Below are 24,933 nucleotides of genomic sequence, written 5' to 3'. Positions count from 1 at the left end.
GCTAATCCTCACCATCCATCAATGCAAACGAAAAAGCCAGCAGCTGAGGAGGCTGAAACTGCCCCCCCACCCCCGCCCCAACACTGGCACCAAGACCATTTCTGTACCTGGTTACTGATGCCTACCATGGCTTGAACCCGGAAAAAAAAAAAAAATTAAGATTCATTTTAGAATTAGAAATAATGAGTTAAGATGCAAACAGTTTCAAGGCATTTTTATACTTGACATTTTACACTGCAGTGTGAAACAATTCATGATAAAATGTAATGAGTCAATCACTCCAAAAAAAAAAAAAATAGTTTCCTCAAATCCCTCTCATTTTAACAGGGATAATCAGCATGAAGCTAACATGAGAAATAACAAAAGGAGGGGATTAAGCAGTTGAGCTCTGACCAGGAGAACTGAATTTGATTCTCAGTCCAGTCATAAGCAGTTCTATGGCCTTAAAGAAATTATTTATCTTTATAAAGATAGTAATAAAAGCTACATCAAAGGGTTGTGATGAAGACTAGTGGGAAGGGAGAAACAAAAAGTGGGGGTGGGATTTAAGTTCAAGGAGAAACCAGGATCTCAGGGAGGTACTTATGCAAGATAGTGATCAAAGCTGTGAAGAGAGGGGATAACTGATAACGCAATGTCCCTCTATTGAAAAGAGTCTGGAACACAGATGACAGAGTTTACTCTAGAAGAAAGATTTCAACGCAGGAAAAATGGCTAGAAATATAGATAAGCCTAAGGGTGGATGTATTATTTTTCTATTGCAGTGTAACAAATTCCAACAAATTTCATGGCTTAAAACAACACCCATTTATTATCTCACTGTTTTCCAGAGGTCGTAAATCCTGACAAGGTATTCTGCCTCCGGTCTCCTAATGCTAAAAGCAAGGTGTCAGCTAACCTGGGCTTTTAGCTGGAGGCTTTGGGGGGAGAATCCACTTGCAAGTTCATTCATGGTGTTGGAAAAATTTAGTTCTGTGGATCTAGGACATGTTTCCTTGCTAGCTTTGGGCCAGGGGTTTTTCTGAGCTTCTGAAGGCCACCCACACTCCTTGGCTCATGGACTCCTCTGTCTCTGCAGCCAGTAACACCACACTGAACCCTTATCATGTTTTGAATCCCTCTGACTTCCCTTTCTCCCAACAGCCAGAATAATTTATCTGCTTTGAAGGACTCCTGTGATTAGATGAGGTCCATCCAGATAATCTCCTTATCTTAAAATCAACTTGCCAAGTAACATATCATAATCATGGGAGTGATTTTTCATCTTATTCACAGGTTCCAGGAGTTAGGCTGACACATCTTTGGGAGGTCACTCTATATACCACACAAAAGAAGACAAAAACTGACAGAATCCAGTCTTGGCTGTAAGGGTAATGTGGGAGGGACCTTAGAATGAGGGGAGGGTGCATAAATATAGTGACTAATGTTTGGAACAGATAACATAGGCCCCTGGCCCTGAGTTAAAAGACTTCCATGTAGCCCTGAAGGTAAAAATCGTATTTCCAAGATGGTCCTAACACATAAAATGTCTTTGATTTCAAAATACCGTAAGGTGGTTTAAACAGCAAGGATATTTATTTTTCTCACATGATGGGAAGACCAGAGATGGGGTGTCTCAAGAAGGGTCCTTCAAAGCTCAGGCTCTGATACTCTACAACTCTCCATGTTTCGCCCTCAGCTTCAGTGTTCCAAATATTACATCAATTCATGACCAACGTGACAGCCTTTGGGTGGACAGTATCCGACTATGTTGGTCAAGTTTAGAATTTCTTTGGCAATATAGATACTAAAAGCTAAGTAAGTTCTGTCTATTTTCTTTTGGTTAATGCTTGGCTAGTAGCCATAGCCCAACATTTTGTCTAGACATTGACTTCGAGTCTGAAAATGTCAGTGTCTTAACCGCCACCTCAGTATCCTGGACATTCCCAGGGGCCCTCAGTTGACTAGACTTTATCTTGAGGGAATTCAAAACAATGGACTTGGGTCTCCTTTGTCTGGCCAGAAGCACTTAAATAGGAGAACTTGAAAGGGGCCTGAAAAATCAGGCTTGTTTTTTTTACCTCATTTAAATTTCTGCTAAGTTTCCTATCTCTCTCTCTTGCTTGGACTAACTTCAGCATGGAGAAACAATTTGGCTTTTCCAACTCCAAATTAGCAGATTCAGTAAATGCGGATTATACATTGCAGATTTTCAGTCTCCCAGTGCCCCCAAATCTTGCTCTCTGCTTTTAGACAGATCAGTTTCAACCTATACTTGTCTTTGCCTTCCAGGACTTTTCTGAAGGCTGCAATAAGTACACAACAGACACCAACATCCTAAAGTTTTTCTACTGGTCACTTAATACCATCACCTGAAGCACAGCATCAAGGTCCCAAGGTATGACTTCTGATGGTTCAATCAACAGCATGGCAAGGTTTTCCAATTATTCCTTTAGAAAAGTACAATCCTCCCTGTCCTGACCCCACTTCTCCACTTAATCAATCCTACATTTTAGGTTCTTTAACTTATAGCTCCTTACTCCTAGAACTGATGTTTCACATAAGCTTGAATTTCTTCTGCTGAGAGCAAGGGAAAACTCCAGTTCAAGCTGGCTTAAACTACAAGGTAATTTATTATCATTCCAGGCAGAACTGCTCCACAGTATGTCAAAGCTCTAGATCCGCCTCTCTGCACTGCTCTCAGTAGTACCCTCCCTTGGAGGGAGGCTTCATTCTCAGGACCATAGCAAGATAGCTTCAGCCATTTCTGGCATCACAGCCAAATATAACAATGTTCAGAGAAGAGGAACATCTCCCTCCTAGTGTTATCTTTTTTAGGAATGAGTAAATGTTTACCAGAAGCTCTCCAACAGACTTCATAGTTCATTCTTCAGAAGAAGAATAGTTCTTGATCAGACGAGGGCTATATGCATAGTAGCTGGCCTACATTAATTTTTTAATGGAATGGAATGAATTGCGGTGCAGTCAGGGAGGTAACCAAGACCACTATAGGAGCCAATTGATATCCTACGTAAGTTTTGCTAGTACCACTCAAGAGCAGGAACAGAAAAACTAGAGAGTTGGGCTGATTCCAGATTGAACATCAGTAAAATGTGTGAGGTGGAAGCAAGCAAGTAATTGAAGATGCTGGTGAACATGTCGTCAGAGTAGCTTTTCACGAAGTCCAGTCTGACAGGAAAAAACCGATTCCAGGAAACAGCTGGTCAACCAAAGGAATGTGGAGAGATCCAAAGCAGATGGTAACAGTTAAAAGAGGAAAAGGGAATAAAAGAAATGTGGACAGAGGCTGAAATGTTAGAACAAAAGATCTGAACACAGAGAAATTACAGATGATGACAAATCTTAGCCATTGAAATTAGCTGCTGAGTGATTTGAAGGTCACTATAAAAGAGGAAATTAGTGAAGTATAAGGATACAGAGTTCAACGGGTTGCTGACTTGAACTTGGAAATCACCGAAGATACTGGCAAAAATTACATGTAATGAGACAGGCTGAGGGGAAGCCAGGTGTGAAAATCCTTGGGAAATGTGGAGGCGAAATGGAGAAATGAGTAGCAGTCAGGAACAATGGGAAGGGAATGTTCTAACCAAACACTGCTTCCATAGAAGAAGAGCTGTAAGGGAAGATTATAAGACGAGGATTGAAAATGGCTGGTGTGAAGCCAAAAGAATGATACGGCCTAAAACCATGGAGATTATAGGAACAGGAACCAATTCCTCAAAGGCCTGACTGCCCAGTATATATAGTTTTTTGAATTAACTAAAAGGTAGACAAGAAAAATTTTTAAAGAAAAAAAGGTTATTTTTCTGCATGTGAGGGAACATGCAGAAAGACTACTGGATTATACTAACATATCAGTGCTCTAGCCTTTCTTATATTGCGTATAACAATTACACATTAAAAAAGTATGCACTTTAGCACTGATCCTTCTTACTTTTCAACCATTAAGAAATTCAAATATTAAGAGACAGTATATATTACATATAGCTCTTTTATTTCCCTCAGCATGAAGGCAATACACAGAAGGAAAAGACGGCAATTTAAGATTCTTGAAGTCAAATACTATCAAGCAAAAAGCTCAATACATGGGCAAGCCAATTATTCTGCCAATTCAACAAGAAAAACAAGACAAAACCAAACCAAACCTAGGGATCATTCCCATTACCCATGTTATAAAAAAGAACATGAATTTGGAAACATTCAGAAGTGTATACATTATGATCAAAATCCAAGTTCAGATTTTTTCCTTTATCATTTTCAAAGCACATATAAAAACCAATGACTTCAAAAAGCACTTTAAAAGAAAAAGGCAATGAGGGGAAGATGGCAGAGATCACCTTCCTCCCCACATATACACCAGAAATAGATCTACACGTGGAACAGCTCCTACAGAACACCTACTGAACACTGGCACAAGACCTCAGACCTCCCAAAAGGCAAGAAGCTCCCCCATGTACCTGGGTAGGGCAAAAGAAAAAAGAAAAAACAGAGACAAAAGGATAGGGACGGGACCCACACCAGTGGGAGGGAGCTGTGAAGGAGGAAATTAACTACAAAGAAAACATATTAAAACCTTTCCACACACTAGGAAGCCCCATCGTGGGCGGAGACTGCTGGAGGCGGAGGGGGAAAGCTTCTGACCACAGCAACAGGGGTGAGGAGGGTAAAGCGGGGAGATTCCCGCACAGAGGATCGGTGCTGACCCGCACCCCCTAGCCCAAGAGGCTAGTCGGCTCACCCGCCGGGGTGGGCGAGGCTGGGAGCTGAGGCTCGGGCTTCCGTCAGAGCGCAGGGAGAGGACTGGGGTTGGCGGCGTGAACACAGCCTGCAGGGGGTTAGTGCACCACGGCTAGCCAGGAGGGAGTCCGGGGAAAAGTCTGGACCTGCCTAAAAAGCAAGAGACTTTTTCTTCCCTCTTTGTTTCCTGGTGCATGAGGAGAGGGGATTAAGAGCACTGCTAAAAGGAGCTCCAGAGACGGGTGCGAGCCACGGCTAAAAGTGCGGACCCCAGAGAGGGGCGTGAGACGCTAAGGCTGCTGCTGCCGCCACCAAGAAGCCTGTTTGCGAGCACAGGTCGCTATCCACACCCCGCTTCCAGGGAGCCTGTGCAGCCCGCCACTGCCAAGGTCCCGGAAGCCAGGAACAACTTCCCCGGGAGAACGCACGGCGCGCATCAGGCTGGTGCAACGTCTCGCCGGCTTCTGCCACCATAGGACCGCCCCGCACTCCATGCCCCTCCCTCCCCCCGGCCTGAGTGAGCCAGAGCCTCCGAATCAGCGGCTCCTTTAACCCCGTCCTGTCTGAGCGAAGAACAGACGCCCTCCAACGACCTACATGCAGAGGCGGCGCCAAATCCAAAGCTGAGACCCTGGGAGCTGTGAGAACAAAGAAGAGAAAGGGAAATGTCTCCCAGCAGCCTCAGGAGCAGCAGATTAAAGCTCCACAATCAACCTGATGTACCCTGCAGCTGTGGAATAACTGAATAGACAACGAATCATCCCAAATTGAGGAGGTGGACTTTGAGAGCAAGATTTATGATTTTTTCCCCTTTTCCTCTTTTTGTGTGTATGTGTATGCTTCTGTGTGAGATTCTGTCTGTATAGCTTTGCTTCCACCATTTGTCCTAGGGTTCTATCCGTCCGTTTTTTTTTAATAATTATTTTTTATTTTTATAACTTTATTATATTTTATCTTACTTTTATTTTACTTTATCTTCTTTCTTTCTTTCCTTCCTTACTTCCACACTCCTTCCCTCCATCCTTCCTTCCTTTCTTTCTTTCTTTCTTTCTTCCTTTCTTTCTACTTCTACTAATTCTTTCTTTCTACATTTTCTCCCTTTTATTCTGAGCCGTGTGGATGAAAGGCTCTTGGTGCTGCAGCCAGGAGTCAATACTGTGCCTCTAAGGTGTGAGAGACAACTTCAGGACACTGGTCCACAAGAGACCTCCCAGCTCCACATAATATCAAATGGCGAAAATCTCCCAGAGATCTCCATCTCAACACCAGCACCAAGCTTCACTCAACGACCAGCAAGATACAGTGCTGGACACCCTATGCCAAACAACTAGCAAGACAGGAGCACAACCCCACCCATTAGCAGAGAGGCTGCCTAAAATCATGATAAGTCCACAGACACCCCAAAACACACCACCAGACGTGGACCTGCCCCCCAGAAAGACAAAATCCAGCCTCATCCACCAGAACACAGGCACTAGTCCCCTCCACCAGGAAGCCTACACAAGCCCCTGAACCAACCTTAGACACTGGGGACAGACACCAAAAACAATGGGAACTACGAACCTGCAGCCTGCAAAAAGGACACCCCAAACACAGTAAGATAAGCAAAATGAGAAGACAGAATAACACACAGTACATGAAGGAGCAAGATAAAAACCCACCAGACCTAATAATGATGAGGAAGTAGGCAGTCAACCTGAAAAAGACTTCAGAATGATAGTAAAGATGATCCAAAATCTTGGAAATAGAATAGAAAAAATGCAAGAAACATTTAACAAGGACCTAGAAGAACTAAAGAGGAAACAAACAATGATGAACAACACAATAAATGAAATTAAAAATACTCTAGAAGGGATCAACAGCAGAATAACTGAGGCAGAAGAACGGATAAGTGACCTGGAAGATAAAATAGTGGAAATAACTACTGCAGAGCAGAATAAAGAAAAAAGAATGAAAAGAACTGAGGACAGTCGCAGAGACCTCTCGGACAACACTAAACGCACCAACATTCGAATTATAGGGGTTCCAGAAGAAGAGGAGAAAAAGAAAGGGACTGAGAAAATATTAGAAGAGATTATAGTTGAAAACTTCCCTAATATGGGAAAGGAAATAGTTAATCAAGTCCAGGAAGCACAGAGAGTCCCATATAGGATAAATCTAAGGAGAAATACACCAAGACACATATTAATCAAACTGTCAAAAATTAACTACAAAGAAAACATATTAAAAGCAGCAAGGGAAAAATAACACAAAAGGGAATCCCAATAAGGTTAACAGCTGATCTTTCAGCAGAAACTCTGCAACCCAGAAGGAACTGGCAGGACATATTTAAAGTGATGAAGGAGAAAAACCTACAACCAAGATTACTCTACCCAGCAAGGATCTCATTCAGATTTGATGGAGAAATCAAAACCTTTACAGACAGGCAAAAGCTGAGAGAGTTCACCACCACCAAACCAGCTTTACAAAAAATGCTAAAGGAACTTCTCTAGGCAAGAAACACAAGAGAAGGAAAAGACCTACCATAACGAACCCAAAACAACTAAGAAAATGGGAATAGGAACATACATATCAATAATTACCTTAAATGTAAATGGACTAAATGCTCCCACCAAAAGACAAAGATTGGCTGAATGGATACAAAAACAAGACCCATATATATGCTGCCTACAAAAGACCCACTTCAGACCTAGAGACACATACAGACTGAAAGTAAGGGGATGGAAAAAGATATTCCATGCAAATGGAAACCAAAAGAAAGTTGGAGTAGCAATACTCATATCAGACAAAATAGACTTTAAAATAAAGACTAATATAAGAGACAAAGAAGGACACTACATAATGATCAAGGGATCGATCCAAGAAGAAGATATAACAATTGTAAATATTTATGCACCCAACACGGGAGCACCTCAATACATAAGGCAAATACTAACAGCCATAAAAGGGGAAATCGACAGTAACACATTCATAGTAGGGGACTTTAAAACCCCACTTTCACCAATGGACAGATCATCCAAAATGAAAATAAATAAGGAAACACAAGCTTTAAATGATACATTAAACAAGATGGACTTAATTGATATTTATAGGCCATTCCATCCAAAAAAAACAGAATACACATTTTTCTGTAATGCTCATAGAACATTCTCCAGGATAGATCATAGCCTGGGTCACAAATCAAGCCTTGGTAAATTTAAGAAAATTGAAATTGTATCAAGTATCTTTTCCAACCACAACACTATGAGACTAGGTATCAATTACAGGAAAAGATCTGTAACAAATACAAACACATGGAGGTTAAACAATACACTACTTAATAACGAAGAGATCACTGAAGAAATCAAAGAGGAAATCAAAAAATACCTAGAAACAATTGACAATGGAGACCCAATAATGACCCAAACCCTATGGGCAGCAAAAGCAGTTCTAAGAGGGAAGATTATAGCAATACAATCCTACCTTAAGAAACAGGAAACATCTCGAATAAACAACCTAAACTTGCACCTAAGGCAGAGAAAGAAGAACCAAAAAACCCCAAAGTTAGCAGAAGGAAAGAAATCATAAAGATCAAATCAGAAATAAATGAAAAAGAAATGAAGGAAAGGATAGTAAAGATCAATAAAACTAAAAGCTGGTTCTTTGAGAAGATAAACAAAATTGATAAACCATTAGCCAGACTCATCAAGAAATAAAGGGAGAAGATTCAAATCAATAGAATTAGAAATGAAAAAGGAGAAGTAACAACTGACACTGCAGAAATACAAATGATCATAAGAGATTACTACAAGCAACTCTATGCCAATAAAATGGACAACCTGGAAGAAATGAACAAATTCTTAGAAGTGCACAACCTGCCAAGACTGAATCAGGAAGAAATAGAAAATATAAACAGACCAATCACAAGCACTGAAATTGAAACTGTGATTAAAAATATTCCAACAAACAAAAGCCCAGGACCAGATGGCTTCACAGGCAAATTCTATCAAACATTTAGAGAAGAGCTAACACCTATCCTTCTCAAACTCTTCCAAAATATAGCAGAGGGAGGAACACTCCCAAACTCATTCTACGAGGCCACCATCACCCTGATACCAAAACCAGACAAGGATGTCACAAAGAAGGACAACTAAAGACCAATATCACTGATGAACATAGATGCAAAAATCCTCAACAAAATACTAGCAAACAGAATCCAACAGCACATTAAACGGATCATACACCATGATCAAGTGGGGTTTCTTCCAGGAATGCAAGGATTCTTCAATATATGCAAATCAAACAATGTGAAAAACCATATTAACAAATTGAAGGAGAAAAACCATATGATCATCTCAATAGATGCAGAGAAAGCTTTCGACAAAATTCAACACCCATTTATGATAAAAACCCTGCAGAGAGTAGCCATAGAGGGAACTTTCCTCAACATAATAAAGGCCATATATGACAAACTCACAGCCAACATCGTCCTCAATGGTGAAAAACTGAAAGCATTTCCACTAAGATCAGGAACAAGACAAGGTTGCCCACTCTCACCACTCTTATTCAACACACTTTTGGAAGTGTTAGCCACAGCACTCAGAGAAGAAATGGAAATAAAAGGAATCCAAATCGGAGAAGAAGTAAAGCTGTCACTGTTTACAGATGACATGGTACTATACCTAGAGAATCCTAAAGATGCTAGCAGAAAACTACTAGAGCTAATCAATGAATTTGGTAAGGTAGCAGGATACAAAATTAACACACAGAAATCTCTGGCATTCCTATACACTAAGGATGAAAAATCTGAAAGTGAAATAAAGAAAACACTCCCATTTACCACTGCAACAAAGAGAATAAAATATCTAGGAATAAACCTACCTAGGGAGACAAAAGACCTGTATGCAGAAAATTATAAGACACTGATGAAAGAAATTAAAGATGATACAAATAGATGGAGTGATATACCATGTTCCTGGATTGGAAGAATCAACATTGTGAAAATGACTCTACTACCCAAAGCAATCTACACATTCAATGCAATCCCTATCAAACTACCACTGCCATTTTTCACAGAACTAGAACAAAAAATTTCACAATTTGTATGGAAACACAAAAGACCCCGAATAGCCAAAGCAATCTTGAGAAAGAAAAACGGAGCTGGAAGAATCAAGCTCCCTAACTTCAGACTATACTACAAAGCTACAGTAATCAAGTCAGTGTGGTACTGGCAGAAAAACAGAAAGGTAGATCAATGGAACAGGATAGAAAGCCCAGAGATAATCCCATGCACATATGGTCACCTTGTCTTTGATAAAGGAGGCAGGAATGTACAGTGGAGAAAGGACAGCCTCCTCAATAAGTGGTGCTGGGAAAACTGGACAGGTACATGTAAAAGTATGAGATTAGATCACTCCCTAACACCATACACAAAAATAAGCTCAAAATGGATTAAAGTCCTAAATGTAAGGCCAGAAACTATCAAACTCTTAGAGGAAAACATAGGCAGGACACTCTATGACATAAATCACAGCTAGATCGTTTTTGACCCACCTCCTAGAGAAATGGAAATAAAAACAAAAATAAACAAATGGGACCTAATGAAACTTCAAAGCTTTTGCACAGCAAAGGAAACCGTAAACAAGACCAAAAGACAACCCTCAGAATGGGAGAAAATATTTGCAAATGAAGCAACTGACAAAGGATTAATCTCCAGAATTTATAAGCAGCTCATTCAGCTCAATAACAAAAAAACAAACAACCCAATCCAAAAATGGGCAGAAGACCTAAACAGACATTTCTCCAAAGAAGATATACAGACTGCCAACAAACACATGAAAGAATGCTCAACATCATTAATCATTAGAGAAATGCAAATCAAAACTACAATTAGGTATCATCTCACACCAGTCAGAATGGCCATCATCAAAAAATCTAGAAACAATAAATGCTGGAGAGGGTGTGGAGAAATGGGAACACTCTTGCACTGCTGGTGGGAATGTGAATTGGTTCAGCCACTATGGAGAACAGTACGGAGGTTCCTTAAAAAACTACAAATAGAACTACCATATGACCCAGCAATCCCACTACTGGGCATATACCCTGAGAAAACCAAAATTCAAAAAGAGTCATGTACCAAAATGTTCACTGCAGCTCTATTTACAATAGCCCAGAGATGGAAACAACCTAAGTGCCCACCATCGGATGAATGGATAAAGAAAATGTGGCACATATATACAATGGAGTATTACTCAGTCATAAAAAGAAACGAAATTGAGCTATTTGTAATGAGGTGGATAGACCTAGAGTCTGTCATACAGAGTGAAGTAAGTCAGAAACAGAAAGACAAATACCATATGCTAACACATATATATGGAATTTAAGAAAAAGAAAAGTGTCATGAAGAACCTAAGGGTAAGACAGGAATAAAGACACAGACCTACTAGAGAATGGACTTGAGGATATTGGGAGGGGGAAGGGTGAGCTGTGACCAAGCGAGAGAGAGGCATGGACATATATACACTAACAAACTTAAGGCAGATAGCTAGTGGGAAGCAGCCGCATAGCACAGGGAGATCAGCTCGCTGCTCTGTGACCGCCTGGAAGGTTGGGATAGGGAGGGTGGGAGGGAGGAAGACGCAAGAGGGAAGAGATATGGGAACATATGTATATGTATAACTGATTCACTTTGTTATAAAACAGAAACTAACACACCATTGTAAAGCAATTATACTCTAATAAAGATGTAAAAGAAAAAGGCAAAAGTATCACAATTTATGATTAGATTATTTATATCAGTAGAATTTTAGACCTTCCAATATACGTTCATCTACATATCTCTAAAGATTATCATGATTCCCTGATATAAACATCCATGTCATTGTCTTTTTTTTTCCCCCAACATCTTTATTGGAGTATAATTGCTCTACAACAGTGTGTTAGCTTCTGCTGTGTAACATAGTGAATCAGCCATACATATACACGTATCCCCATATCTCCTCCCTCTTGCGTCTCCCTCCCACCCTCCCTATCCCACCCCTCTAGGTGGTCACAAAGCACCGAGCTGATCCCCCTGTGCTATGCAGCTGCTTCCCACCAGTCATTCATTCTACATTTGGTAGTGTATATATGTCCATGCCACTCTCTCACCTCATCCCAGCCCACCCCTCCCCCTCTCCATGTCCTCAAGTCCACTCTCCACATCTGTGTCTTTATTCCTGTTCTGCCCCTAGGTTCTTCAGAACCCTTTTTTTTTTTTTTTTTTTTAGATTCCATATATATGGGTTAGAATATGGTATTTGGTTTTCTCTTAAGGAAAGTATACAACCTTACCTTTCTGGGTTTTTTCTGCAATGCTATGCTATTTGTTTGATATTACATAGTCTTCAGTAATGACGTAGTTTTGTGATATGATATATATCTTATAATCTTACCAATATTCCAAAATGTAAAGAGCAGAAAAAAATAAATAAGAGCAATTTTTAAGAGAATAAAAGCCTTTGGCCTTCTAATGAATTTTTAAGTGGCACATTTTAAAGCAGAAAATAAATTAAGCTGGAAAAGAAAAACAGAAGTAGGCACAGAACTATTTTGAAAATCCAAAACTTGTATTATCTGAGCATATAAAATGGCTCAACAAGGCTACTTATTAAACAATTAACTCATTCTTTAAACTATAATGTGTTTTATTTGTAAACCAGTATCATTTTTATTTTAACATACACTTCCAAATATACCCTGGAGTCATTTTTGGAAAATAATTAGTCCTAAAAAACAAAAAAGGAGTAGGCTGTATTACTACTGCCCTAAGGTGGCTCTGTGATTTTATTAAAAATTAAATACTCTTTAGAGGCATTATTCAGTAAGATATTAAAAATATACTTTTTCCAAAATTATTTACAATGTATTTCCACATCACAGACTTACTGGACACTTGAATTTGCAGTGAAATATCTGTTACCCTTTCTTCCTTGATTAACCATTGCTCTAACTGCGACATGCTGCATTAATTTTTAAGGCTTTTAAAGTGGAAATTACAATGCCTGCTGTGATAATTGTAATACTACCCTAACTGTGGCAATCACTTTAATGCTACTTCTTTGCTTATCATTAGCAATGCTAAGTGATAAAAATAATTATATCACGAGTATTCTGGGAAATGACTGTTTAACAGATTTTAATATTCTGAAAAGCTCAATCTAGATAACTCTCAGTACCATGGATTAGGATACTGTCTGATGGCATGGACCCTTCTAAATTTCCTCTAATTAAGTAAAATCCCCAGATGGTTCTCAATCAATCAATCCCCCCAACCACTCTTCTCTCTAGCTACCTCCCTTATACCCAGGCTCATTGAACCAGCTGCCAAACCAGGCTGACAACAGAATAATCAAGGTAGAGCAATTTCCTGGGATCAAATCAATTCAGATTCAAGCCTGAAATGCTTAGAGCTGCTTTACCTTGGGGCAACTAGTCATCCAGTAAGTGTCAGATGGGTTAAAGTGAAAAGCACTCCACAATGAGTGCAAAGGGATCACTTCCTCCATCTTTTATATGTCCAAGAAATTCATACATAAAAACGAAAGCATCTTTTCCATGACAGCTCATCTGTCATGAAATAAGCATTTGTCACTCTTAAGTGCTGACAATTGATTTTATAAATATAATTGCCCTACATTTTGCTTTCTTTTGAAAGAAAGTCGACTTATCCAAATGACTATTCTTCTGGAACATTCAGATTTCTTGACAAGTGACAAATGACAAAGCAGAAGTGATAAACCAAGACTAAACATGGATAAAAATCAATCATGACTTTCCTGCTTATTACCTTAGAAACATCTGGGTTTAATTCAATGCAAAGATACAGTTGAGAATCAACATAGGAGCATAAAATCCATTTAAAGTAACTGATTATACAAGAGAAAAGATGATGTGAAATGCATACACAGATCAATGAAATGCTTTTTGTTGCTATCAAAGAGGCACAAAAGTCTTAAAGAGGTTTGAGATCTGATAATACCGTCAGCGAGATTATCAATGTCACTCACTTAACTTATAGAAGCTGCCAGAAAATGCTCCAGTAGTAACGGCTGCATTTTAAACGCTTCTTTCTAACCAATATTTAAGTTGAAATATACAAATAAATGAGATTTTAAAATAAATGCATTGGGGGAAAAGGCATGTGATATTAAGGAAGATTTTGTGATTCTCTTCCATTTGGATATTAGAGAATAATTTCAAATTAGGGAACTAAAAGCTATACTAGAGGAGGAGAGTGGATCTATTTTAAGCGTAAACTCTGAAAAGCCACAGAATGTTAAAAGATTACAAAGGCTTTAAAAAGGTTTTAAAAACTAAGTTACCTTTTACCTTGAAATAGTCTAGACATAAAGACTCTTCTATCAAGAACATCTTGATAGGTTGTATGCACAGCATAGCATTCAAGTGTTTGTTCAAAGGACATATGAATGAATGGTTGGTCACAGCAAAAACCAGTCCTCAGGAATTTGGCTTTTATACCTGATTATTCTTGTCTGTCAGTTGATCAAGAGTTTCAGATTGTTTCTCCAGCGCTCGCTCTAACTTCTTATGCTTAAGCTTCCACTGCCTAATGGACTCCTGAGCTTTCAGCTTCAGCTCTTCTCTCTTCTCCTCTGCCACCTGTCTCAGGGCCTCCGACTGCTGGAACTCAAGGAGGTACTGCTCGGCCTGCTTGGTTGCATCCTCAGCATGCTGAGTCAGCTTTGAGATCTGGAGGTCAGCGCACTTATGTCTGGCATCACATGTCTCAAAGTGATTCTGGATCTCCTTCAGTTCATCCAACATCTCTAGTTGCTGTTTCTCCCTGTTCTCCAATTCACATGTCAAATTCTAGGAAGAAAGCATGTGAGATATCAGGAACACGTTCTTGTCAAAATTAGATGCATAACATATCATCAAACAAGAATCACTAACATCACTAAATTAGCAATCAATCTAGAAAATATGATCTTTTTCCATGTATTTTATGATCACATTAGTTGAGAATAATTTTTTATAAAAATATTTTCTTTTTTAGACTACTTCATTATCCAAAAAGGAAAAATTTTTTTTTTTCCAATTGACTGTCACTAAAATAGAAGGTCTTGCTGATGAGAAAAACAATGTGCATTACTTTAGTAAGAACCTAGTGTTTTGTACAACTGAAGAAATGTCAATGTTTTAAAATTTGTCAGATATCAGAGCAATTATATGCAATCATACGTAATGCTTCACTTTTTGGCAGCACCTAAAATTTTGTTATAATAAAACTCTGTAACAAAAAATGAGCATTGATGATAGAAACATCAGTAATAGATAACACTGTATGTGAAAGTCCATTTAAAAGACTCTCAATGAAGTATTTATAGATAGGTTATTTCCAGCTAAATCAACATAATGTTGTAAGTTGATGAACTTACCTCGAGCTTATATAAATCACTGCAGGATAGATTTTTAAATAAACTTAAATTTATGTGGAATACATACCTAATCAAGAAAAGAACCTAACATTTTTTTTCCTTTTTTTTTTTTTAAGAACCTAAACTCTTAAAAGCTAGCTTCCTCAAACCAAAAGCGGTCAATAATACATTTGGAACTTATACTTAATCATCATGATTCATACATATTTTTAATCTGAGAAGAATGGGCAAAGATGGATTGTTAACTTCAAAAGTGAGAGGACATTATATAACATTCTATACAAATAAAAGAATGAACATAATCATTAACATTAAGCCACTCTTGTAAAACTCTGGAAGGGAGTGACAAATTCAAATACAAGTGCTTCCAATGTATCCCATAAGCTGTCCCTCCTGAGCCTTAGTTTCCAAATACCTGTGGTTACAACGGTGACATGAAAATGTCATGTGTCCAAGTAAGACTAGGTTCAGAAGGCTAAGATGACGCTGCAAGCTGGACAAACAATAAATATCATCTACACTGTCCTGAAGCACCTACAGAGACTGGAAACATTTAAAAACCTCCTATGACTCTAACAGCAGAATGTTCAGTTCCAGATTCATCATCCCTGAACTGTGGCTCAAATAAAGTTAAATTTCTCTCATGATTAAAGTCATGGTGTGACATTATGGCAATAACATAAAAATAATGCCTCGAAAACAAGAGGTTTGCATTTGCTCAGTTTGCTAAATTCAGTGCAGCCTGGAAGAGATGAGTCACTCCTTTATCCACCCAAACAAAATAGTAAATTGAGAACTGTGCACTTGTTTGTGTGGAAAATTCTAAAATGAGATCAGAAAACCCTAGTGATGGTGGTTTACCCCTTTGCCCTTATCTAAAAGTTTTACCACATGCCAGAAATCAGCTTTATTAACAAGCAGTAGTCAAGTGGTTTCCAGATCAACAGAGAGACACCATTTTTTTCCCCACAACAAAGACTTGGGAGACTGGTTTCACTTGCTATGTGTTAGGCAGATAATTTACAGAAAGGTTAATAAGATCTGGCTACAACACCAAAGAAGATAATAATCTAACTGTGGAGATATTCAGACTATCAGCTAAATTACAAGAGTGGATAGTACAAGGTGATGACGGACAGCTACTTGAACGGGTCTATATCTACAGCGTGGTTGGGGAGGGTCTCTCTTAGGAGGTGACATATGAGCTGAGATCTAAATGAGAAGGAGCTGGCAGTAATAACAACAACAACAACAACTACTACTACTAAAGTTTATTAAGCAGTTGTGCAAGGGATAGTGCAAATGCTTTATATGAATTACCTCATTCAATGCCACCACAAAACTAAAGTAAGGCAGTCTTACTATCTTGGTTTTACTGAAAGGTAACGAACACTTGGAACTTGCCCAAGTTCACATACCTAACAAGTGAGAGCACAGGATTCAGACCCAGATACTCTGACTCCAGAGCCCATGTTTTCAACTCTTTACTAAGCTTTCAGATTCCCAAAGGACCCTAACTCCATGCCTCTTAGGTCACCCACTCCCATAGTCTTATCCTAGGGTTTTTTTCAGAACTGTCACCTTTGAAGCAAAAGGTATGTCCAACCCCACCCCTCCCCATTATCTCCCCCTCAGGCCTCTGGCTTTATATACCAATCTTCCCAGTTCCCTTTTCTTCTCCTTTTCTTCTGATACATCTGTTCCTCATTGTCAAGAGGACGACCATTCCCTTGATATTCCTTTTGCTGATTTTAAATTCCAGGCTCTTTAACCTAATTTTCTTAATTTCACTTTAGCCACTCCCTTGCTCACATCTCAAACTCCCTTTAAAAACTGCTCATCTACTGAACTTGAACAGCAAAACCACCAACTCTGGAGGAACTACAAAAATCTCCTATTTCCTATATCAGGTTACTCAGTCCTCCAAGGAAAACCACACATGAGTATCAGGCGATGTGATGGGACACTGAAAGCCATCCTCAGTGCCCAGAAATTCTTCTGCAGGCCCCCACCCAGTCCACCGTACTATCTCTGAACCTAACAGCTTTTTACTCACTGTAGGATATAACATAGCTCCCCTGTGAGAAATAAAATTGAGGCTATTAGGCAGGACACCCCCCAAATTTCCTACATGTACCATCCTGAATCTTACCAATGGTTAGTCTCTCCTCCTCTCTAGGCTCTGAGGAAAAGGGATCTTTTAGAGAAACTAGCCTACCTTTGCTATTTCCTTCCACAACCATCAAGGGATTCACTATACCAGTTAAGTCCTCTCCTTCATGTACTGAACCTCTCTTTCCCTACTAGATCATTCTTCTCTACTTCTCCCATCTTAAAAAACACAGTAATTTTTTTAAAACTAAACAAACAAAAAAAACCTTTATCAATCTGACATGATCTTCTAACCAGTACCCTGTACTCTTCCCTTCCTGTTAAACTCCTGCAAAGAGCAATCCACACTTGATGCCCCACAATCTTATTTCCAATTCACCTCTCGATTCACTGGTACTGGTCCCGATACACAATTAAAATAACTCTCATCAAGATCCCCAAAGATAACCTACAGCCAAATACAATGGACTCTACAAATCTTTCCTAATATCCTCGTTGAATGTGGCACTGCCAATTACTTCTGCTCATTCCTAATCTCTCTTCTTCCCTGACTTTCATAATATACTCTTCACTAGTTCTCCTTTTTCTTCCTGTTTTTTCATAGTCTCCTTCCCTGGGTCTCTTCAAATATTTGGCTTTTAAATAGAGATAACTGTATAGGGTTCTAGTATTAATCATCATTCCATCTAGACAATGCCTTTGGTGGTAAGTATATAGATAAACAGAGATATAAGTGATTCCTAATTCAGAGCCAGACTGATCTTCTCAACTCCAAACCTTTAAATATCTAATTACATAATGACTTTCTATACTTGGTAATCCCACGGGCATCTTAATTTCAGCACGTCAAAAAACTGAATTTATTGGATGCCCAACTCCTAACAAAAAAAATAGTCTTTTTAAAATAGCAGTAAAGGCTCTCTGCTGAGGAAGGATAAAAATGGAGGTGGATTTGTGTATTTAAATACAGTGAGAAAGTTGGAAATAACTGCTGTAGGAAAAGAGAAAATCAACAAGAGATAAATGTTTAAAAGCTGACAAACATAAATGAGGTTACAGTTAGACAGTCTCAAATTTCTAATGGATCCAAGAGTATATAAAATTCTTCGAATTTCTCCAGCATTTCTTTTGAATCCAGAAATAAAATAAGTTCAGCATTATTTATCCTTCTGTAATTACAGAGCACAAGAATAGGCACAGGATTAATATATGCAAGCCCAGAGCTTAACAACATAATAGGAAGATCCTATTCAGTCACTCTTTTGACATTCTCTTTAATCCATCTTCCTCAAAAAACCAATCAGAATAATCTCATTGTAATAAACATTTCTCCCCCATAAATCAAAAGATTATGCTATAGAACCCTCATAACAATTCCTCCAATAAACACACACACTCATACATACATACACACACATCACACACATATACACAGAGAGAGCACATGAAGCATACAAACACATCATTAATGCATGGATAAATGCTTCAAGGTAGGTACGTATAGTAAATATTAGTATCCTCCTATGTACTACATGAAACGTTAAATGGAAGGCAATTTTCTTATTCATTCCATTATGATGATTTTCAATGCCAACATTACTGTCATACATTCCTGGAAGCACCTTCTACCCTGAAGAACTTTTTATATTTAAATTGTGTGAAATTATCTCAGCTACTAAAGCTGGTTAAATTTCATATTACTTAATTAAGCCCATTATTTATTTCTCACTATGTAAGTAACCATCAAAGATAAGAACAATCCAGAAACACACTTTTTACCAAGAATTCCTTCCAGTTGGAGGGGAGGAAAAAACTTTAGGATCCTAAAGGGAACCTTTTTAGTTTCTGTGGCTGGGCCTGAGAATTAAACTAACATAAGACAGATTAACAGGAGAAAAGAACATGAATTTTATTTAATACTTTTATGTATACATAGGAGCCTTCACAGAAAAAAGAAGATGCAAAGAAGTGGTTGGGACTGAGCGCTTATATACCTTTTTAACAAAGAATTTATGGAGAGATGACAAGACAAAGGAAAAGGGATTTAATAGTGGGAAAGTGACTAGGAAATATATGGGGGAATGAAAGATAAGGGTTATTTTAGGTTTGTTTGTACAGATCCATTTTGGCATCAACTCCCAGTCTTCAATGATGACAGTGTTCTTCTCTTCCTGGTACAGAGAGAGCACCTTCCTCATGGGAAATACTGACCTGCTTTTAGGTAGAAACAGGAGGTCAGAGAGCCCTTCCTGCATCTACTGGTTCTCAAGTGCCCTTGGCTGAAAATACTCAATATGCCAAAGTGGCATATTTTCAGGTGGCATGTTCTGATTCCCTTCACAGTACATTACCAAAAGATTTATAAAAGCTCCAACTTACTAAAACTTCATACATTTGAACGGATTTCTTTTCTCTTTCCTTCTTCAGGTGGGAAAATATATTAATGGGTAGTTGTGTTGAGGGTCTCAGGTTTGGTGATAGCTAGAAGGGTTCACAGAACTAGAAGCATATTGAAGCATATAGTTGTACTTATGGTAAGATTTATCAGAGTGAAAAAATACAAGGCAAAATCAGCAAAGGGTAAAGGACATGCAGTGAAGACCAGTGGAAACCAGCTGCAAGCTTCCAAGAGTCTTCTCCTTCCCAGCGGAAACACACAAGACATGCTCAATTCTTCCAGCAGTGAATTCTGACAACACGCGTGAAGTGTTGTCTACCAGGGAAGCTCATCAGAGACTCAGTGCCCATAGTTTTAATTAGGGGTTAGTCACTTAGGTACTGTCTGTCTAGTATGTAGCAAATTTCCAGACTCCCAGAAGGAAAGCAGGTGTTCAGCATAAACCACATTTTGTTTGTACAAAAGGTCCAGTCACAGTGAACTACCCTTATCATTTAGGAAAGGTTTCATATCAGTGTAGAGAAATGATTATCACTCAAGTTCCTAGATGCCAGACAAGGGCCTACCTTGCAAGCAGGTAGGCTGAGGAAATTTCCTCAGGAGGCTGAGGAAATCTGTCTCAGGCCTATTAAGTTAACTCTTCTCTTCCCAGTAGTAAAATGGCCAAAGAACAGAAAGGAAAAAAGATAATAATGCCCTAAATAAGTTCTTAATTAAAAAACAATTAACTATAAATAATACCTGTAAAACAATGCATTTAGAAGTTGATAGAAAAGAACCCTCTCCCTTTAAAATTGGTTGGCTTTGGCTGCCACTGGCTCCCTCTTTAATAGCTGCAGTGGTTGTACTCAAATTCTAAGAAAATTACAGATGACCTACTCATATGAATAAGGCATTAAAACACAAATAGAAAAAAAAAGAGAGATATTCTATTAAAAAAATAATGTAGATAGGACCCACCATAAATTCTAGCATTAACGGATCACACATCTAAGATCATAATTTTACTTATTTTGATTACAAGGGATATTTATCAAGTTGAAATTACAAAAGTGGAAAAATTGGATAAGGTAGGAGAATAATGGAGCAAGTATACAGAATAAAGAAATCAGCTCTGTCTAGCATACAAAAATCTTTCCACCCACCTTCTTCCCATTATCTCATATTCATGAAGAAGAATTGCTAAGCCTACATTCAAAACATTTTCCATGAGGAATTAATTAAGGGAGAAAAAGTGGACTATGGTGTAAGTGGCAACAATGATTATTTGTTCAACGATGTAACTAAAATACAACAAAATACAATTTCTCCTCTACTCTTAATTGACAGTCAACACACACAAAAGATTAGGCACCTTAGTGAACACTTAAAAGTAAAAACCTGAAAGAAGATGTGGCACATATATACAATGGAATATTACTCAGCCATAAAAAGAAACAAAATTGAGTTATCTGTAGTGAGATGGATGGACCTAGAGTCTGTCATACAGAGTGAAGTCAGAAAGAGAAAAACAAATACCATAAGCTAACACATATATATGGAATCCAAAAAAAAAAAAAAAGGTCATGAAGAACCTAGGGGCAGGATGGGAATAAAGATGCAGACCTACTAGAGAACAGACTTGAGGATACAGGGAGGGGGAAGGGTAAGCTGGGACAAAGTGAGAGAGTGGCATGGACATATATACACTACCAAATGTAAAACAGATAGCTAGTGGGAAGCTGCTGCATAGCACAGGGAGATCAGCTCTGGGCTTTGTGACCACCTAGAGTGGGATAGGGAGGGTGGGAGGGAGGGAGACGCAAGAGGGAAGAGATGTGGGGATGTATGTATAGCTGATTCACTTTGTTATAAAGCAGAAACTAACACACCATTGTAAGGCAATTATACTCCAATAAAGGTATTAAAAAAATAAAATAAAATAAAAGTGAAAACCTGCCCCAAATAAGCCAGGGTACAGTGAATGGCATTTATTTTAAATAAACATTTCCATATACAGTATTATGTACTTCATGTGGAAACTTGTAATGGCAATGAGAAAACAGCTAGACTTAAAAGACTCAAAAGTAACACCTATAGGGAGACGGTGGCATACCACGGAAAGAGCATGGCTTAAGTTCAAATCCCTGCTCTGCCAGTCTATGACCTTAGAAGAACTGCTTACTATCTGTGAACCAAAGTAACAAGTGAATTTATAAAATGGGCTCAGTAACATTTACACCACAGAACAATGATGACCTACATGAGATCACTTAGATAAAACAGCTGGAAGAGTGACTGGCACATTTCAGGAACTCAACAATGATAGCTCGTTATAACTAACTAGAAACAATGTTAGAACTAAAGAAGCAATCCAATGCCTACATTTTAGAGATAAGGAAATGGAAGGCAGCAGAAGATAAAGTGATCAATCCAAGATAAGGGAGATAGTTTTCAGCCACAGGTCCCTAATATTCAAACCAATATTGATCCCACATCAGTATATTACTGACTTGGATACTAGCCAACCTTCTTAATAATTAAATAAGTTGCCATGCTCCTTCCTGAGACAGAAGGAAATCCTGAATAGGAATTATACAATCTCTGATGCATAGAAGTTTCTAGAACTTTTTCTGAAACAGAGAGAAAAACCACAGGATAAGGTTGACTTGGGTTAAAAAAAACCAGAAAAGTACTGTAAGAGAAATACTGATTGGGGCAAATATGACCAAGCAGGAGGGAAGCAATATCAAGGGTAACTACTAGAAACAGGATTTAAGTTTGTAAATTTAAGAGAAACTATTCTGATCAGCAAGACCTCATAAAGAAGGAGACAAAGTAAGGACACAATGGACAAACTAAAGTGTAAAGAAGAGAAAAGACCGGGTCACTGATGGAAAGGAGATGAGCATCCATGCCCAATGATAGCATGCGCAAGAGCCGCAGAGTGGCCGAGCCATCTGAGGCTGCCCATGAAGAGCAATAGCTCAAGAGGGCTAAAGAAGACTGGAAGATGAGTTGAGAAATCAGGTTGCGGGGATGCCAAAATCCAGTTTAAGCTTTCAACAGTTTTTAAGCAAGGGTGTAACATGATCAGACATGTGCTTGAGAAAGATTAATCACCAAAGGACATTATCCTAACATTAGGATAGTAAAATATTAGAGCAACATTAAAAATCATTGAAGATCATCCTTTTAAAGCAGGAAAGGACTTTGAGAACCAATTCTTCTCTCATCTAAGTTCAATTTCAGCAATCAAATTCGATGGAGCTGGTTTACAACAGACAAGAAGGAACAGTGGCATTTAAGAGGCAAGAAAAAAAAAAAAACACTATTGACACTTGTCAGTCTTCCTAAAGAAAATACAGATATATTTCCCTTCAGTCCAATAAACACTTACTGCATTCAGCAACAACCAAGTTGCCAAGACACAAAGCTGAGTAAGACAGTATGGTTCTATGTTCTACTCCTCTGGAGAACCATACAGCCTAGTTGGGGAAACAGACATGTAAGTTATTTTGAATAAATGCGATAAATATGAGCAGTTCTTTCTTCTCTATTTCAAATTTTGCCTCTTCCCCATTTATGCTACCAAATATATACTTATGTTTTATTCTTCAATGTCTTTATCTGATTATGTAATGTTTTCTAACAATAATTATTTGTCCAAAGAAAAGAGCCCCGAACAACATTAGGGAGTGACAAAGGGAACAAAAAGAAGATAATTCAAAGTTGCTGCTGAAAGTAATAAACAGAGAGTGAGAAAGAGAGGGAAGGATGGGGAAGAGAGAGACAGAAACGGAGATAGAGAGACAATGAATGCTCATGCCAGCCAATCCCAGAACTCAAACCACCAACAGCACTAAGGCAAGAGTATGCCTAGCACTCCTGCCCTGTTTCCCTCTGATGCCTTTTTTCAAGATGGACATGCCCTTAACATTGGTGTTGGTAGGGGAAACGGGATTGAAAGGAGTATGGGGAAGAGGAAAAAGATTAACAAGAAAATCTGATCAATAAGACACCTTTCCCAAATATTCACAAATAAAGCCTTCTGTAAGAATTCAAATAATTTGATTCTGTAATGTTTGGAAAAAATACCAAAATAGGGGCAAGCCAAGTGGAAATACAATCATGTGTAAAGACTCTATTTACTAATGAAAAATACAATAGTTGTACCTATACATACACACTTTTTAGTGTGCTAAACACACGCACTGTAAAATTATGTGGTGTTTGTATTATACTCATTTTACCAAAAATAAAGAATATTTTAAAATTTTAATTATTATAGAGATTAAGAATTTTTACATCTTGGCATCAATGACAACTTCATTTTAAGCATAAAATATTTTGGTTTAAAAACACTTGGTTGGAAACACAACTCTTAATTATAATATTTACCATTTAAAAACACACAAACCACAATAGAATAATCTGTTTTACAATACAGTTCCTAGAAACCCAATAGAATAAAAGTAGTAACTGTTTGAATGTACCAAAGTGATACACTGAAACAAAAATGATGTTTAAAGCATAAAGCTCAGTTCATTACAAGGGAAAAAAAACAGTGACATTAAAGCTAATAAATAACAAGCCTCAAGTAGAATACCATTTGAAATAGAATTCAGTTAATCATCTTTAACACTATGTGAACAATGTATTTGTTCACTAATTCCAGCCCAAAATATGACTTCCTTAAAGCAGGGACAAGATGAAAATGTTGACTGAAGAAAACAGTAACATTATATCCAAAACGAGATGCAAAGAGCCCAGTGAGGAAGGTGATTAACTCAAGTAACAGGAAAAAATATTAGAATTTTATATTTTTTGTTTTTATTGAAATTAAACTCTTTTCCAGCATGTTGGAACATTTTTGTTTTCATGTGACCAGTTAATTGTATTCATAGATGATTTAGTTTCAACTAAAATGGACAGGAAGCTTTAAAAAAAAAAACTGTAAAGAAGGGCTTCCCTGGTGGCGCAGTGGTTGAGAGTCCGCCTGCCGATGCAGGGGACGCGGACTCGTGCCCTGGTCTGGGAAGATCCCACATGCCATGGAGCGGCTGGGCCCGTGAGCCATGGCCGCTGAGCCTGTGCTCCACAATGGGAGAAGCCCATGTATGCAAAAAAAAAAAAAAAAAAAAAAAAAAAAACTATAAAGAAACTACAGGTTGAATATAACATTACTAATGCATGGATATGTGTTTGTAAATGTGATATTAGGTCTAACATGAATTCAACCTGTGTTTGCTAAGTACCACCAGGTTAGGCTCAAAAGCTATGAAAAAG

General features: G+C 38.3%; 1 protein-coding gene across 1 annotated transcript in view; it reads right to left on the bottom strand.

Annotated features, from left to right (window-relative positions):
• CEP128 (centrosomal protein 128) overlaps nt 1-24,933 on the bottom strand; it is a 435,188-nt gene that overhangs the window by 283,148 nt on the left and 127,107 nt on the right. Inside the window, exon 13 of the mRNA XM_060003365.1 lies at nt 14,236-14,586. Within this exon, the coding sequence (XP_059859348.1) occupies nt 14,236-14,586 (351 nt within the window). The remainder of the gene's footprint in view (nt 1-14,235; nt 14,587-24,933) is intronic.

This window comes from Delphinus delphis, chromosome 2 (genome assembly GCF_949987515.2).
Source record: "Delphinus delphis chromosome 2, mDelDel1.2, whole genome shotgun sequence".
Taxonomy (NCBI): domain Eukaryota; kingdom Metazoa; phylum Chordata; class Mammalia; order Artiodactyla; family Delphinidae; genus Delphinus; species Delphinus delphis.
This window is presented reverse-complemented; position numbering and strand designations above follow the sequence as displayed.